General features: G+C 34.9%; 1 protein-coding gene across 8 annotated transcripts in view; it reads left to right on the top strand.

Annotated features, from left to right (window-relative positions):
• ZNF236 (zinc finger protein 236) overlaps nt 1-16,833 on the top strand; it is a 92,538-nt gene that overhangs the window by 39,097 nt on the left and 36,608 nt on the right. For 7 of the 8 annotated variants that reach the window (XR_006165779.1, XM_042798062.1, XM_042798061.1 and 4 more), the window contains 8 exons: nt 3,282-3,485; nt 4,970-5,198; nt 6,968-7,240; nt 9,264-9,467; nt 12,138-12,282; nt 15,234-15,494; nt 15,732-15,982; nt 16,623-16,724. Coding sequence is in view for 7 of the 8 variants with exons in the window: in XM_042798062.1 (XP_042653996.1) it covers nt 3,282-3,485; nt 4,970-5,198; nt 6,968-7,240; nt 9,264-9,467; nt 12,138-12,282; nt 15,234-15,494; nt 15,732-15,982; nt 16,623-16,724 (1,669 nt within the window). In the remaining variant the exon portion in view is untranslated. The remainder of the gene's footprint in view (nt 1-3,281; nt 3,486-4,969; nt 5,199-6,967; nt 7,241-9,263; nt 9,468-12,137; nt 12,283-15,233; nt 15,495-15,731; nt 15,983-16,622; nt 16,725-16,833) is intronic. The other variant, XM_042798058.1, reaches the window with a different exon arrangement.

Consider the following 16,833-nt stretch of genomic DNA (forward strand, 5'->3'; position numbering starts at 1 on the left):
ATAACATGTATGGGAATGTTGTGGAAAAGGAATGTATGGCATCACCTCAAAACTAATACAGACCTCAATGCTAAGGTGAATCAGCAGCAGTTTTGCTACATATTTTCAGATATTCCTCCTTGGATGTACTGTGTACCTGTTTCCATGCCCACAGATGCACAGGCTGCTGTTTACGTGCAATTGCTGTTCATTTGTTGAACTAGAATATATACTCAGATTCCTCCATGGGACTGTACCATGTAACATACATGGTTTTAAGAAAACATGTAGGTACTTCTATTTAATGTTTGCTTTTTGGTAAGTAGATTGTGTTGAATCCTTAATGATTCTTCATTTGCCTTTTTGTAATGGAGGTAATAAAAAGCAGGCATATGTTTTTGTATTTTCAAATAGAATGGCGTACTAGAATTAATGTGAGGGAGCATGAATGATTTTTAAAACTTCGAGAGAACTTGTAAAAGAGGTGCACAAGGAATCACCATTGTTACTATGTTTCTGATGGAATCCCCTGGAAATTAATTCTTGACCCTGCACTACTTAATATTTTATCAGTGACCTGGAAGAAAATATAAAATCGTCACTGATGAAGATGATACGAAGATTGAGGTAATTTATGAAGAGGACAAATCACTGATACAGAGTGATCTGGATTTCTTGGTGAGCTGGGTGCACCAAGCAAAATATGTTCTGATATGGCCAAGAATAAAATCACATAGAGTAGAACAGGAAGAGTAGGCCATATTCATAGAACAGTAGTTTTCAAGGTTTTTAAATTCCCCCTATAAATAGGTATGGAAGATGTAATAATTGATATATTGGCTAAAAGTTAGGTTTTCCTTGCCTGGAAAGATTAGTTTTGGCCTTTTTATTTAGAGAAGAAACTTCACACAGAAATTAAAGCTTGTATGTCCTCTGTATTTAATTCTGGGAATTTTTACTTTTGTTGATTGTCTGTTCATAGTGTTCACTATTCATGAACTGTATTAAAAGATACAGGAGGAATCAGAACCAGCAGAATTCTTAAAGATTATGATGTATTTTATTATTGAAGGGATTCAACATGCATTATCTATTTTGCACACCAGAAAATATTTAAGGATGACTTGATCTACTGTTTTGAAGAAAATGGAAAAACCTGTAATCTCTTTAATGAAGAAGAGAAAAAAAGTTTTGAGGCTTGAAGTGAGACAATTCACACTTTGAATAAAGTATGGAATTTTAGTGTGGATAATTTACTGTTGGAGGAACTTGTTGAAGTTGGATAGCAACAGAAAAAAGTTACCACAATAAATTACTTGTCTTAAAGAACTACTATAATTTCTGTACAGTTACTTTACTTGAAGGAGTAATTCAGTCAGAGCAGTCACACGGTCCGTGTTACTCAGCAGATCAGACAGACTAAGGGTGATCAGGAGGTCCACTATTCTAATTGAACAAATGTGGAACTGAGAAGTAGTAATAAACCACTTCAATATCTATGCTGTTTTTAAAATAGGGTATTGAAGTGAGACCTACAAAGAGACCTCTAAAACTTTTTATAATGAACAGGGTATTTTAATAGTAATAGTTACAAACTTTATATAAGTGCATATGTACATATTATCTTTCAAAAAAGACTGTCTCCATGAGACTATATAAATGGCTGTATAATATGTGAACACACTGGCTAATTACATGTACTGTAATTTTCATGTCAGAGATCATGTTGAGTAGTTCCAACATTAACAATTTTTTGTTCGTCATGATAAAGCCTGAGAGAATTTTATATTTTTTAGTGTAGGCTTACCACTCTACTAAAGAGCTGCTCTGTATTCTGTTGCAAGGAAATGAATGATTTCCATAAAGAGCTACTGCACTCTTTAGCAAAACAGTTTGCTTCAGTTCCGGTTTATTGCAATGAAAATGGCATATAGTATGTTTTATTTTGTAAAATACATATTGAAATGTTTATAGCGCTTTTACTAAATTGGAAACTGAAGAGATTGAGTCTTTCCATCTGTCCCACTGGTGAGTTGAAAAATGACAAAGTAACGGTTAAATCAGCAAAATAGCAAATGCTGTTCTTACATGCATGCAAGAGAAATTAGATAAGGGTTTGTTTTATATTGTCTCTTCAATAAATTCACAAAGAACTTGAGTGAAACTAATTTTTCTTTGTAACTGTCCTCAAATACAGTGACAATGTCATTTTAACTGTCCACTGTCAGTATAAAGAAAATCTCAGGGGAGTTTTCAGATTGAAAGAACTACTACACACATGAAGCCTAAGATTATTCTTTGTTAAAAATCATCTGAAGGAGCATAGTGTTTTATATGTATATGTGTGTGTGTGTGTGTACCTGCAAGTGATTATTTTTAGAGAACAGAAGTGAATATTAGAAGCAAATATCCAGTGTGTTTTAAGAAACAGAATTATGGGGCTAGCCATTATATAAATTTATATTTCTCCTTTCTGCAGTAAAAGAAATGATTGAAAGCAGTTGTTTCAGTAATGATATACTTACGGGGTCTATTTGTTATAACGAAGAGAAGTTTATAAATGAAGGAGAACAGAAGGAGTCTTTATTTCTAATTTTAAAAAGAAATACTAAGGCTTTTTATCACTTACTTTCTTCATATTTGTTACAAAGGTTGCCTAGGATAAAACTATCAAATCAAAGATTAAGAAGTTTGATTTTTAGATTTTTAGGTTCTTTAGTATTTTGACACAGCTCCGTGTGTATTTAAATTTTCAGAGTATAAAGATCTAAAGCTAAGAGAATGACAAGATTGAAAGTTAAGGGGAAAAAAGTAGTTTAATTGTTTTGAAATGTCTTGATGTAGCAGCACAAAATAATTTCATACACAATAATTTCAACTAATAGAAGGTTATTTTTCCAAAGGACTTGCTTTAAATGTGAATTTTAAAAAGACAGCCATTTTATTCCTCTTTATTTGTTTTGGAATTGCTTTTCATGTGGCCTCTATGTGTGGAATTCAGTAATTGATCCCTGTGTTTTTTAAACTGGTTGAAGGTTCAGTAGGTACAATAAATTTAATTCAAGCTGTAAGTTTACAGTTATGTGGTTTGGGAAGAACTCCAGAAAAGGGATGAGCAGAAGCAATTCTTTAATAGAGTGAGCAGACCTTGAATGACAGATCTGTATAATCCGTATGTCTTATACAAGTGGACAACCTTGTAGTGGACAGTTAACAGACATTTCAGATAAAGGAGCTGAACAGATCAGTTCGTACGTACTTTTCTTCATCTTCCTTTACAACTGTACTGCTGTATATTTCAGGCCACACATTTTCGGTCTCCACTTCTTCAACAGACAGAAAACCAGGTGTCTTCAGGTACTGCTCACCAGGGTCAGCAGGCTGTAACTGATGTCATCCAGCAGCTCCTTGAGTTATCAGAACCAGGTCCTGTAGAAAATAACCAGCCTCAACAACCTGGTCAGCAACTCAACATTGCAGTGGGAATCAATAGAGATATTTTGCAGGTAAGAGCTGTGTGTGAGAACAGCTTTACATTTCGGTCGTCTCTTTCACGTTTTTGTTGTAGTGAAATTTGTTCTCAGTATTTTCAATGATAGCGTTTGTTCTGCTTTTCTGAATGATTTATCAGGCAAGAAAGAATTGTAAAGATTTACTGAACGGGTATGGAACGCACCAAGATATCTTTTTTGTATAATTTTACAAAAGCAAGGTTATAGATACTGGTTACATGACCTAGAAGGAAGTTTTAAGTGTACACATCCATACATTTAATTGATTCCTTTGGCTTTTTTTTTCCTGTTGCCTAGAAGCAGCTTGTAGCACATCCTTAAGTTATGCTGTGCTTAAAACATGATGACGTTTAAGAGAGGAAAATATTTTTATCTGGTTAAAAAATGAGAATGTATACAGGACTTTTATCCTGTTCTAAGCAGTAAGATCTGTTTGAATATTTCCCCATGGTGCAAAGAAAATTCCTTCCTGGGTCAGACCAAGGTTTTGTCTAAACTCATTATTCTGTCCTTGATACTGGCTGTAGGACATGCTATGTAACAGAGGAGACGGAGGCAGTAGTTCAACTGTCTCTGCTTGTTCTTCAGCCTCTACTGCATAATGGAACAGGGCAGAGAATATCATTCTTTAGTATTGGTGGTAGCCTGATAACCTTTAAGCTATTTTTTTCATCTTTAGTCTTTTAAGTTCTATATAAATTTATTTTCGGAAGGTCCAAATGTTACATGTAGCTAAGTGCCAGTTCACCATGTTACCTGTGCTGAGTTCTCTAATGTTGGAATGTGATACTAAAAAAAAAAAAATCAGTCTTTGATTCTTTAAGTTATTGTATGAACGTTACTAGTCATATTGTACAAAATAAATATAAAACATAGTTTTCTTCCAAGCCATCAAATATCTGCACACTCCTACTTAAATGTGTTTGAGGTCTTTGATCCAGAGCCTTTTCAGATGCAACAATATCCATAAATGTGCCTACACTTCAGTCCCTTCCAGGTGTACATAAAAATGCGTGCATAGCCCTTGCCTTGGTCTGATGATTATCAGTGGTTTGTTGAGAGGCTTTTGAGCATTTCGGAGCCTTTATTTGATTAGCATTCTTCCTTTTTCGTTATATCATCTATGGCTTCTCCACAAGCCTATGGGCTTCAAATTTGATCTTTTATGGGGAACTATTCTGTCATGTAGTAGGTATAAAAGATAGCTATATATTCCTGGAAAATGCTTGACTCTGTAGAAACAATTGGCACATGTTGTTGGCACATGTGTTAGTGAAAGAAATCCAACTTAAAATTTCACAGAAGATGAGAAATCAGTGTTGTGTGAGGATGTTTTTGCAAGTTTGAAATCCAGCTGAAATTCTAAGAGGATGAGATGTTTAATTCCTTTAACTATATTTGCATTATGTCTTCTAAGTAGTTGTTTGAGATCAACTGTGGAATGTTTCTTAATCTAGAAGTTTTTTGTTGTCTTTTAGCAAGCTTTAGAGAACAGCGGGTTGTCTTCAATTCCCGTCTCTGCACATTCTACTGACTGCAGCCAGGCTAAGACTCCTGGGGCCCAGGATCAGAACCCAGATGTCCAGACTCTCTCAAATCATCAGGCTGACTCTAGTAATGCAGAACAAAATAAGGTGCAAGAGAGTACAGATAAACTGGATAAAAAAGAAAAAAAGGTCATTAAGAAAAAATCACCGTTTTTACCTGGTAATGTTGCAACTGCTTGCTACTTTTTGTGCTGTAAGGACTAGAGTATTTGTGGGTGTGTTGATGGCTTTATGAAGGGATTTCTCAAAACATATGGTGGATCAGTTATGATCATCTACTTTTATGTAAAACGTAATATGTATATAAGTTATGATAGTAGCATTTATAACTTTCATTATACTGATACTAAAATGTGTTTGAATGGCATTAAGTGAAGTTATACTGTTAAATCTTGCGGATTTAGATCAGTGGAGTTTTGGGAGGAGGACAAAAAAGAAAGAATATAAATCTTTTTCCCTCATTTTCCCATTATCCTTCTCTGAGAAGGATTGGGATTTCATGGTGTGTCCTGGAGCAAAGGGTTCTTGTAAGCTCTACTCTTCCTCTTTGGAAATGAGGTCTCCCGCAGACAGAAGTGCAGTGCTGCTGCCTCATGCAGATCTTCACTGATAAAACCCGTGTAGGGAAGGATGAAGGTTGGCATTGTGGATACTGCTTCATGTCACCTAATTTGATATTTTCATTATAAATGCATGTTAATATTTCACCTCCTTACCATATTTGTATGCAAGTCCGGATTTTGTCTCTGTGTGCTTAAATGCAACTTTAGTGTTAAAGTTGCTCAAGCCTTAGGGTTGATCCGAGTGATTTGTTCTAAGTATAGCCATCATACTTTTAATGGCTGGCCTGTTAGAGATGGCTCTATAATAAGTAGTCATTGAGCTCTGTCCATAGTAACTTAATAAATACATTGCTTTTTTCTTTGCAAGGAATGCAGAAATTGCTTCAAAGATGAAAATTCATATTGTCCAGCATAACTGTGCTAAAAATCAACATTAACTTTTTCCTCTGAGAATAACTATTTTGTTCCTGGTGTGTAACAGTAATAACTCTCTGACTGCAAATAAAAATAACAGGTCACTGCTGTACAGTAAAATAAAATAACCTTAGTGTATGGACATGGTTTACAGAAAAAAAAAAACAAAACATTTATATGAACTGATTTAAATGAGCGAACCTCTGATATTGATCAACATGTATGAATAAAAAACGCTGATAGGGTTTAGAAGCTGCTTTTGTCATTTTTGACAAGAAAAGATATGCTGTTGCTCTTGGATAGAGCTTAGGGTTCTTGGATCGTAAAACAACTTTTGTGAACAACTAGCCTTAAATGGTAAATCTTTCAGGACTCTGGAATTTTTGCTCCTTTAAAATTTTAAAAAATATAATTTAAGTCTGAATTGGTAGAAGAGAGGGTCATATAAAGCATCTTCTCCAGTTAGTTAGGTAAGTGTTTAGCACTTAAAATAATTTGGTGTGGTTATGGTTGAAGAGTTATATCCATTGCTTGATCATTTTGTGTTCAATATGATATTTATAAGTTAACTGGTAAATTGTATTGCATTACAACTACGTTCTGTATTTCGAAGTGGCATACAAACTGCATTCTTTCTCTTCTATAAAGTTAGACATTTCTCAGCTTTTTTCTTTTTTTTTTTAGCTTCTTCCTTTTCAGTAGTGTAAGAATGTTTGAATATCAACAGGATTCTCATGGGTTTTGTTTTTGTCGTTCCAGCCCATCATTATTTTTCTGAAGTAGAATGTATCTGCTAGAGAAGTTAATTGTCTACAGAGTGTGTTGTAATGGCATCTATTTCACAAAATATTTTTGAGGTTTGATTGCTTTGTATAATAGTATCAGTGTAGTGGAATTTTTGAAGAACTGTTAAAATGTTTCAAACACATTCATTTGATGTTCTTTATTTTAGGTTCTGTACGTGAAGAAAATGGAATAAGGTGGCATGTTTGTCCCTATTGTTCTAAAGAATTTAAAAAACCAAGTGATCTAGTGCGCCACATTCGCATTCATACCCATGAGAAGCCGTTCAAGTGTCCCCAGTGTTTCCGCGCCTTTGCCGTTAAGAGTACTCTCACAGCACACATAAAAACACATACTGGCATCAAAGCTTTCAAGTGCCAATTTTGTATGAAATGCTTTTCCACCTCAGGGAGTTTAAAAGTTCACATTCGTCTACATACAGGTAAGGCCTCAAAATAGCTTTTGTATTTTCTGTGATGTGGGTGAGATCTTAAATGGAAAAAGACCATGCAAAGCACTTAAATTGTAGAGATGTCTGTCGTGTCATGGATATCTATTAGAGAATGAACCGGTTTAGTGTCTTATACGATGAGCTTAAATTTTTGTCATAGTGTTATAGAGTTTCATGGGTTTGAAACTTTTGAAACTTTGGGCTGTTACAAAAGGATTTGAGTTCTGATTTTACTTATCCCCTGTCATCTTTTGTATTTACTTTTTACTTTGCATCTTTCCTTCCCCCTTCCCCCCCCTTTTTTACTAATTTCACTGTATCACTCAGGACAATTTAGTTACTTCCCATTTTATCTTCAACAATAAAGTGTTGCTTGGTGTTTTCACCATCTTATACTGCATACCCTAAAACTTCTCTGTTCATATGGTCCTTCATATATGATGTCTTCAATGCCTGTTTTTCTGTGGCTGAACTTCTGTCCTCTGCATAGAGAAAAATGAATTTTCCACTCTTGGTGGAACACCTGGTTGTTTTCCACTTTTCTTTCTTTCTTCTTGCAGGTAAATAAGCTTTCAGCAAAATAGCTTGTAAATGTGCTACTCTTTCCTTTCACTCCTGTTTAGGTATTTACATTCTGCAAAAGTATCTTTCATTTGCTATGTGCATTTGACGTTCAATGTATTTTATAGTCAGATGCCTCTAATCAACGTTGGATTCATCTGCAGAAAGTATTTCACTTTATTATTTGTAAACCTGTAAATCATTATTTTTTTTTCTGTTAAAATCAACCTTACTTTATTTAAGGAGTCACACTCATTCCAAGTGGCAAAAGCACGAGGTGGCTTGAAAATTAGGTAGTCCAGTGTTTGTGGAACTCTAGCATGTAGTTATCTATCGTTCAGCGCACTTGTTTTTCCTGTCAGAGATGTTTGCTTATTCCTCTGTCTAGCAGGTTAGGCTTACTGGGTCAGGTTTGAGGTTCATCTAGCCCTGTATGCTGTCTCTGATGGCAGTGTGTGGAAAAGGGGAAGCCTACAGTAGTGCTTCTTAGCAGCATACAACTAGCTTCTGCTAATCTTTGGGTCGAGGGCTTTCTGAAGCAGGCTCTACCTCTCCACTAAGCAGCCTGTTACAGATTTTTGTTCCCAAGAACTTAATTGAATTCGAAACCACGTGAACTTACTACTAGACAACCTAACCTAATGAATTCAAACATTGAGCTACATATTGAGTAGAGTTCTTTCTGTTGCTTTAACTATTCTGCTCAGTAGTTTCTGATGTTTTAGTTCCTGTATTGTGAAGAATGGTTCATTGTTATTTCTTGTGCATTTGTTCCACCTGTGATTTTGTAGGGCTTTCTTCATAATACTCAGTCATGTTTCCTAGCCTTCTAAGTCCAAGATTCCCTCTTGAACAAAAGCTGAAAGTTTGTCAGCTTTGCCCGTGTCTCTAACTTAACAAGTTCTCCAGTATCCTTTCCAAGGAGAGTTTTCTACTGGATTTTGCATTGCAAAAGTCTTTAATTCCTGTTGGCATGCTTCTTTGACTGCCATCAAACAATGTTGACACTTTCACAGACCAATATAGAATTTCTTTAAACTTTGTCACATCACTGTTGCTCAGTTTTATCCTATTATATATCATTTGTCTATGTGTTTGCTGATTCTTTTTTAGCACAGTTTAACAGTTTGTTTTGGAAGGACATTTGACCTGCTATCTGCAATTCTTAAGAGCTTCTGTAACCCTTTGAAAATTGCTGTCAGTTTTTCATCATTTGGTTTCCTGATAACAATCTTTCTTAAAGTGATGTGTTACAACCATTTAGTAGTTCAGCAATTTCATAATTGCTTTTGATCGGATTTTATGGATCTGTTTTGAAAACATAGTTAACAATAAGCACCCTGATAGAAAACAAAAAAAGAAAATACTGAAAAGAGAATCTGTATTCCAGCGCTATATTTCTGGGGTGGTGGAAGTAACTTCACAAACTAATATTTTTTTTAATCTTTTGCAGGTGTTAGGCCTTTTGCTTGTCCTCACTGTGACAAAAAGTTTAGAACATCAGGCCACCGTAAAACTCACATTGCTTCACATTTTAAACATACTGAACTAAGAAAACTGCGACATCAACGTAAACCTGCAAAAGTTCGAGTAGGAAAGACGAGTGTTCCAGTACCAGATATTCCTTTGCAAGAGCCCATCCTCATAACTGATTTAGGTAAAGAACAAGTAAATCTTATGCTGTCTTGAAATTTGGATTTCACTGAAAATAGAGGTCACAGTTTAATGAAGCAAACACATTCATAGCTTACTCAGAAAGATGCACTGTGAAATAAGTAACTGGAAATCATCAGGCTTCAGAAAAGTGTCATATTTTATAGTTTGCTTGCACCAGAATTAGCAAGAAGAGTCTTATTGTTTACAGAGAAGTTGTATAATCCTTACTAGAAAAAAGTGTGAGCATTTTTGCAATACATTAGGAGAGGAGTTTAACTATTGTTAGACTGTTGGTGTAGAAAAGATGGCAGACAGTTCATGACCTAGATTCTGCTTAAGATGATCATATTTATTCAAATTAGATATATTAATAAGTTGGTGTGTTATATGATTTTAGTGTATTCATTATAATTGTGACCTCAGCTAAATTAGTGGTAATCATTAGCGGTGATCTTTCAAAAAGGGCAGAATAATTCTGGAACATACTATAGAAAATTCATACAGTTGTTTTAATTTTGTTGTAGAATAATTGTTACAGTGTTACATAAAACCACTTTTTGGAAGAAAGTAAGCTGTTGCATAGCACCATTGAGACAGTGTGTATGGTTGTCACACAGAGGTCAATGTAGTGAGCAAGGCATTCATTCTCCACTGTTGTTTGACTCACCAGTCTGCTAACTCCTACCTTGTCTGTGTGATGTAGTCATCTTTATGTAGTAGAATATAATAGTGGTAATATCTTTAGCCTAAAATCTTCATCAGTCTTTAAAAATCCTTTTGATTTCACTGCTTCCAGAAATTACTGTATGCAAGAGTAGAGGTTATTCTGGCATGAGGTGTAAGAAACTTAAATTTTCCAAGTAGCAACAAAACTTAGCTGACAGCTTCAGATATTCAGATCATACAATATTTCTTTCTTGAACGAACCCTGGAAGCAGGTACAGTCCTATTTCCTGATTTTAAAGAAAAAGGCAATTCAGTACAATTAAGATCTGTGCAGTGAAATTCTGGTTTGGAGGAAAAAAGTTAATATTAACAAAAAAATACTATAGAGGTGGTTTCCTACAGGTACTGATAACATGTGAACTCTGCTAATGTTGGAGTGTTCAATGTAAAAATAAGAAGTTCCACCATTTGTCTAGGTGGTGGTAGGTTTTTCCACTGTTCCCGGAAAAAAATCTTGTTTCTTTTAGAGATGTCAAGGAACTAGTATTGTTGCTCTCTACTAGTGTTAATCTTTGATTGGGGCATTTGATGAGAAAAAAAAAAGGTTTATATATATATATTTTGCTTTTTAATAAAGTCTGAATTCTTCTAAAAATCTTTTAAAATAAGTCCTCAAATTGCTCAGATCATCATCTCCTGTGCCCTACTACTAATTACCATCACAGAAAACACCAGAAGGAGTTTAGAAAGTAGGGTTGTGGTTGTGGTTTTTGTGGGTTCTTTGGTTTGGTTTGGGTTTTGGGTTTTTTGGTTTGTTTTTTTTGTTTGTTTGTGTTTTTTTTCTAAGAGAAAACGCTTTACTAGACCAACTTGAGCTAGTTGAGGAAGGTGAAGGAAGTTTTGGTGCATATGTATATGAACTTCTGAGACAGAGAAGCTTGTCCTTTTCCACTGTTGTCATCTCAAAATTGAGAGAATTCCCTCTCCTCGTCTTCTGCTCTTTTCAATTACATTCGGAAGTCAGCAGAAACCTTCTGGGCTTTCCTTTCTGAATATGAAACAGCATGATAGATGAAGCAGTGTGAAGTAAGAAAAGACAGTATAAAAGGCTTTTGTACTGAATATTTAGGACCATAAAGGGGTCTTTTGCATATTTATTGAAACTTTGCACTACTCCCTTAACCTTGTATATGAGTATTGTGGTGAGTACTTTTCATGTTCACAGATGTGTGAATGTTGATGAGTTTTTTTTTTTTCACTTGAGAAGTCTGCTGATGTTTCCATTCTGTCACAGAGTCTGGGTTGATGCCCTTCTGTTGGCTGCTTCTGAGAAAGCATACTCTTGCATTAGCAGCTGGACATTTAGTAGCAGAAACTTTGAACTGTTTTTCCGAAACTACTTGACTGACTTCAGGGACTAGTCTATAAAAAGCATTTTTTCAAATAAGTTGGTTTGAGGTTTTGGGTTTGTTTTTTTTTGTTTTTTTTTTTTCCAGTACATTTCTGGAGGTATGCAGAAAATTAGCAAGACTGACTGATTAGCCAAAGTAGATGATGTGCAAATACAACAATTTCTAATGGACTTTTTTTAACCTTTAGGTAAAGGCAAATACATATCATGGTGTTCTGTACTTTTTACAAAATGCATATTACATATTTGTCAAGTTATAATGTATATCTGGGCTACATTGATTAAATGTTACTTTAATTAATTAAGGTTAAGGTAGAGGTTGAAAGAGCAAAATATTATTTGATTAACAGTGAACTTGTAACTGTCAACTTTTTTTGAAAGTTAATGCTTATTTTGGACATACGTGAGGCTTAATGTAATGAGGTGGTCCTATGGATAAAAGAAGAGCTATCACTAAGATAGCATGTGCAATATATATATATAATGCTAAATAGATGCATACATAATTTTAGATAAGTGCTGAAAACATGCTCATTTTCATTATATTCTTGCATACTAAGAGTTTAATTACTTTTTATGTGTTTATGTGTGCAGGTCTTATCCAGCCAATCCCAAGGAATAGCCAGTTCTTCCAAAATTATTTTAACAATAATTTTGTGAATGATGCAGACAGACCATACAAATGTTTTTATTGCCATCGAGCCTATAAAAAATCTTGTCACCTTAAACAACACATCAGGTAAAATAAGTACAAAGAAGAAAAGAAATGTATGTAATAAATTTATGAAAATGCATGAAATTTATATAGTGTTCACTGAAAAGACTTTTTTTAGCATCTCTTAAAGTGAACCAGTGATAACTGATTTTTCTGGTAAAGTTGGAAGAGGCTTTGGACTAATTCAAATCTATGTTTTGCTGGGTTTGAGTGGGTGGGTTTGCCCTCTGAGCTCAAACCATGACAATATGCAGCCCTTGCAGTACAAGTGGTTTTGTTTAGTGTGCAGTTTAGCTTATTAACACTCAGACTACACTTTTTTTCCTAAACTATATATAGAAAATAGCAAACATTGAATGTGAATTCTTGTTGTAATTTTGAAATTACATATTCTGGATCATCTGCTTTGTATGTAACTCCTGTTTTTTGAGAAGGACATTAGCTTTTTTTTGTAGTGTGTGCTGTTTTCTATGTACTAAACCTAAAAGAATTTAGGCTTACATTGTAATTGAGTAAATGTTCTTGGGGATCATTCTGTTGCGTGAAGTTCAGTTCAGGTGCCATGTGGTGGGTGTTACAATGACAAGATCATGGAGTTACAGAAAATTTTCTGTTGGAGAGGAACCAGTGGAGGTAACTAATCAACCTTCTTTTCAAAACAAAGGGTATCTTCAAAGTTAAATTTGATTGTAGTTTTACAGGCAGTGAGCTTTGACATTTAGTGAACTTACCAAACATGGCTCCCCGATTTATAAACTATGAATAACCGGAGGAGAAAATATGAAAAATCCCACCAGAGATGATTACTAGACTCTAAGGAAAGATTCCATATAAGCAGCTGTCAGTCTGCCTGTTTCTGCAATGCAAGCTCTGTACTGCTTTCTCACTTTCTCTAATTCAAATCGTTGTGAGTTCCTCTTGTTCTTCTTGCAAATCAAGTTCTGTATTGGTAGGTTCTCAAACTGGTTTGAAACAGTTCGTCTTCATGGGAGGGAAGAAAGCCTTTCAATATCACATCTTCTCCTTTTGTAATATCCTACCTAGATTTCTCACTGTCTTTTGTAGACATAATCAAGCTGAATGAATTTAAATCAAAATAATTTTAAATTAGTAAGTGTTGCTGGTTTGCATCATTATGTCCCTCACTGAAATAGTTGATTTTAGTTGTTTCATACCTGTCTCTATTTTCTTAGAGTATAAGTGTCAGTCGTTAGCTACCATTAAAACATTAGTTACCACTAAAAAGGGCCTTACCTGCCTAAAGATGGCCTTATTTAGCCTAAATATAAGCTAAATTTATGCATATTTTACTGAAGCATTTATGTAGTTTACAGTTTTATTTAGATTCATAGCTTTTCATCTTTCATTTGTGTTAGAGAAACGGAGTTCATGGATTTGCCTAGTTCAATTTTCTTTCACATTTTTGTCAGGATTCTTTGAATGGAAATTGAAAGTGTTTAATTACACAGAATGTGAACAGCTGCTTACTTAAAGAATTGGTTTACATGTACTTCATACTTGCAATTATTTTTTTTCTTGTCAGAATACATTCTGTGTTTGAAAATTCTGTTCTTCAGATACTTGTGCTTGAATTCGTTCTGCTGTTGGGTATACACATACTCCAGCTCAGGATAAACTATCTTTAAAAGCCTTGTTGCTTATTATGTGCATCTTTGTTTTTCTTCTCCCATACTGAAATACAAGGATGTGATGGCAGTACTAATCACTTGCACAGTGCTTCTTTCTGATTGATCTTTGCAACAGAATACTAAGTGAAGCTTAGCCTTTGTTAGGAGTTTTGTAGAGTAATGAGAAACTTTTCTAATTTTCCATGTTTGTTCCTCATAAGTTAGCATTGCTATACCTAAATTATTAGACTTGACACATGTGTAGTCAGCCTTCATGGGTTGGTGCTGATAATTGCTTAGGAAGCTTGTTTGCCTCTCTGAAACAGAGGGAGATTTGTAGTTAGGTGTATTTGCAATAGAGCAGTGACTGAATGGTGTCATATTCTCCCCGGCACACCAAGGAGGGATTGGGATACCCTAGCGCAGATTTCCATAGATGTGTATTGGTAGCAAAACAGTAATCTTGGTATCTGTCACACTTCTTTATTACGGCATCTGATGTGGTGGTCATAGACTTCTAAGGCTACTGTAATCATAAGCCATCCTTAACTTTCCCCAATTTTATTAAATCCTGCTTCCTTTATCTTTCATTTCCTAGCATTCACATTGACTTGCTTCTAGCTCTCACTCCTGGGATGCTACAGTCTTAACCCTTAAATTTCTTATTGCACTCCACTCCATTTCCTAACCTGTCCTTCAGTCTGCTTTGAATTTCGATGTAGTTCTAAGGGGGAAACTCCTCTAACATCTCTGGAAGGAAGGACATACAGTGAGTGTGACATGTTGACAGTATAGGTGAGAGAGTTTCCCCACTTGAATATTGTTTTCAACTAGTCTGAAAGACAAGTTGTACTGTGCCTTGTTCAGGGGCTATTCAGGATGGACACAATTCTTTGCCCAAAAGTTTCGTTATTAAATGCAGTAGTAGTATATAATATGAGGAGGACCGTATATTTTTCTCCAAATTTTTGCTTTAGCTGTATTGAGGAAAATATAGGCACATTATAATATACTAGTATATACCGAAGAACTAGTATATTATCTGGCATGGAAAAATTCAACCCTAATGTTTTAATTGAGGCAAATATGATTGGAAAAGGAGATTGGACTGTAGAACATAATTAAAACTCTCAGACAGTATTGCTTCTAGCACTGCCAGTGATGACATGCAGGTTACTTATAATTTATTAACGCTTTAATTTCTGGATTTTCTTAACTGAGGCCTCTTCCATCCAGCCAGCAGTTGCCTTAAGTGGGTTTATTTTGGTAATTTTAAAATTTACTCTTTTAATAACTTCGTAAATCAAGCTGTTAAAGTAGATTTAACTTTTGCTTTCTCTTAAAAAGGTCACATACTGGTGAAAAGCCATTTAAGTGCTCTCAGTGTGGAAGAGGTTTTGTGTCAGCTGGAGTTCTGAAAGCACATATTAGAACACACACTGGATTGAAAGCTTTTAAGTGTCTTATATGCAACGGGGCCTTCACTACTGGTGGTAGCCTCAGGCGACATATGGGGATCCATAATGACCTCCGACCGTATATGTGTCCGTATTGTCAGAAAACATTCAAAACATCACTAAACTGTAAAAAACACATGAAGACTCATAGGTATGTTTACAATTTTTATATGAATTCTTCAGTGTATTTCAGTAGCCCTTCCTAAAAGATACTTGGAAAGGCAGCTTTGTTCTGTAGCAAATGCAAATAATTGAATAAGGGTGTTTATTTATGGGTAGCTCTGAAGGTATAGTAAATTACGGTGTATAATAATAATTTGTTCATGTAAATAGTTAGGGTAATTGTCTAACTGAAGCCATAAAAAGACCTGCTTACCTTTCTTTGCAGATACGAACTTGCACAGCAACTTCAGCAGCATCAGCAGTCTGCTTCAATAGATGATTCTACAGTAGATCAGCAGAGCATTCATGTTTCTACACAGATGCAAGTGGAGATTGAAAGTGATGAGCTACAGCAGTCAGAAGCTGTTGCAACGGATCAGCAGGCTATTTTAGAGTTAGACCAGCAGCCAGTAGTAGGCACAGAAGAAACAGCACTAGAACAGCAATTGGCTGATCAGCCTTTAGAGCAAGATGAGGGTGAGTATTTGAAATATGATAAGGTTTATAATGAGGTAAGTTTACAAATTCTCAAATAACTTTTTCTTCACAAATTTCACATTATTTTGCTTTCAAGACAATGTAAGTGAACAGCTAGAAAAATACGCGGGCTAAAAGCTAACTACTTGAAGTACATTGTAGAATTTATTTCATTCACTGGTGTTTAGGTTTACTGTTAAAAATATAAAAAGATCGATTAAGGTTTGCACCATTTAGTTGCATCAAACTACTAAGCCAATATACAGGAAAATAACACTGTGCACAAAACTTTACCACGTCACCTCTATGATTAATAAAAGTGCTGCTAAAAGTGTTTAGAGATGGGAGAATACAAAATATTTCATGTCGTTATTCTATTAGTAATAGTGGAACAAATTATTTTGGTTTTGCTTCTTTGCTCTTTTTCATGGTGTAATGAGTTAGGAAGTACTGCGGAGGAATATTAAAAAAACCCTACAGTAAGCAAAAACTTAGATACCTATTCAGCTAATAATTTTTTATTTTTAATGCAGTAAAAATTCAGATGACTATAAAATGTAGGTTTCTAGGAAGAACTGAATTACTTGGTTAATTTCCTTTTTTTTTTTTTTTTTATCTCCTCTTCATTTCCCCATTTCAGATAGATTTGTGACATCCCAGCATGCGTTACAGGAAAATATCACTCAATTTGAACAACAAGCTATAACACAGCAGCCATTTGATCAACAGGGCTTATCACAAGGTTAGTAATAAATAAAGGTTTTTAAAGTGATTTTTAGAAATCTGGCTTTACAAGCATACCTATCATAAAACATTTCAGAAGTGGGCATTCACAGTAGAAATAACTGCAG

The sequence above is a fragment of the Tyto alba genome, unplaced genomic scaffold (assembly GCF_018691265.1).
Source record: "Tyto alba isolate M040663 unplaced genomic scaffold, T.alba_DEE_v4.0 Super-Scaffold_27, whole genome shotgun sequence".
Taxonomy (NCBI): domain Eukaryota; kingdom Metazoa; phylum Chordata; class Aves; order Strigiformes; family Tytonidae; genus Tyto; species Tyto alba.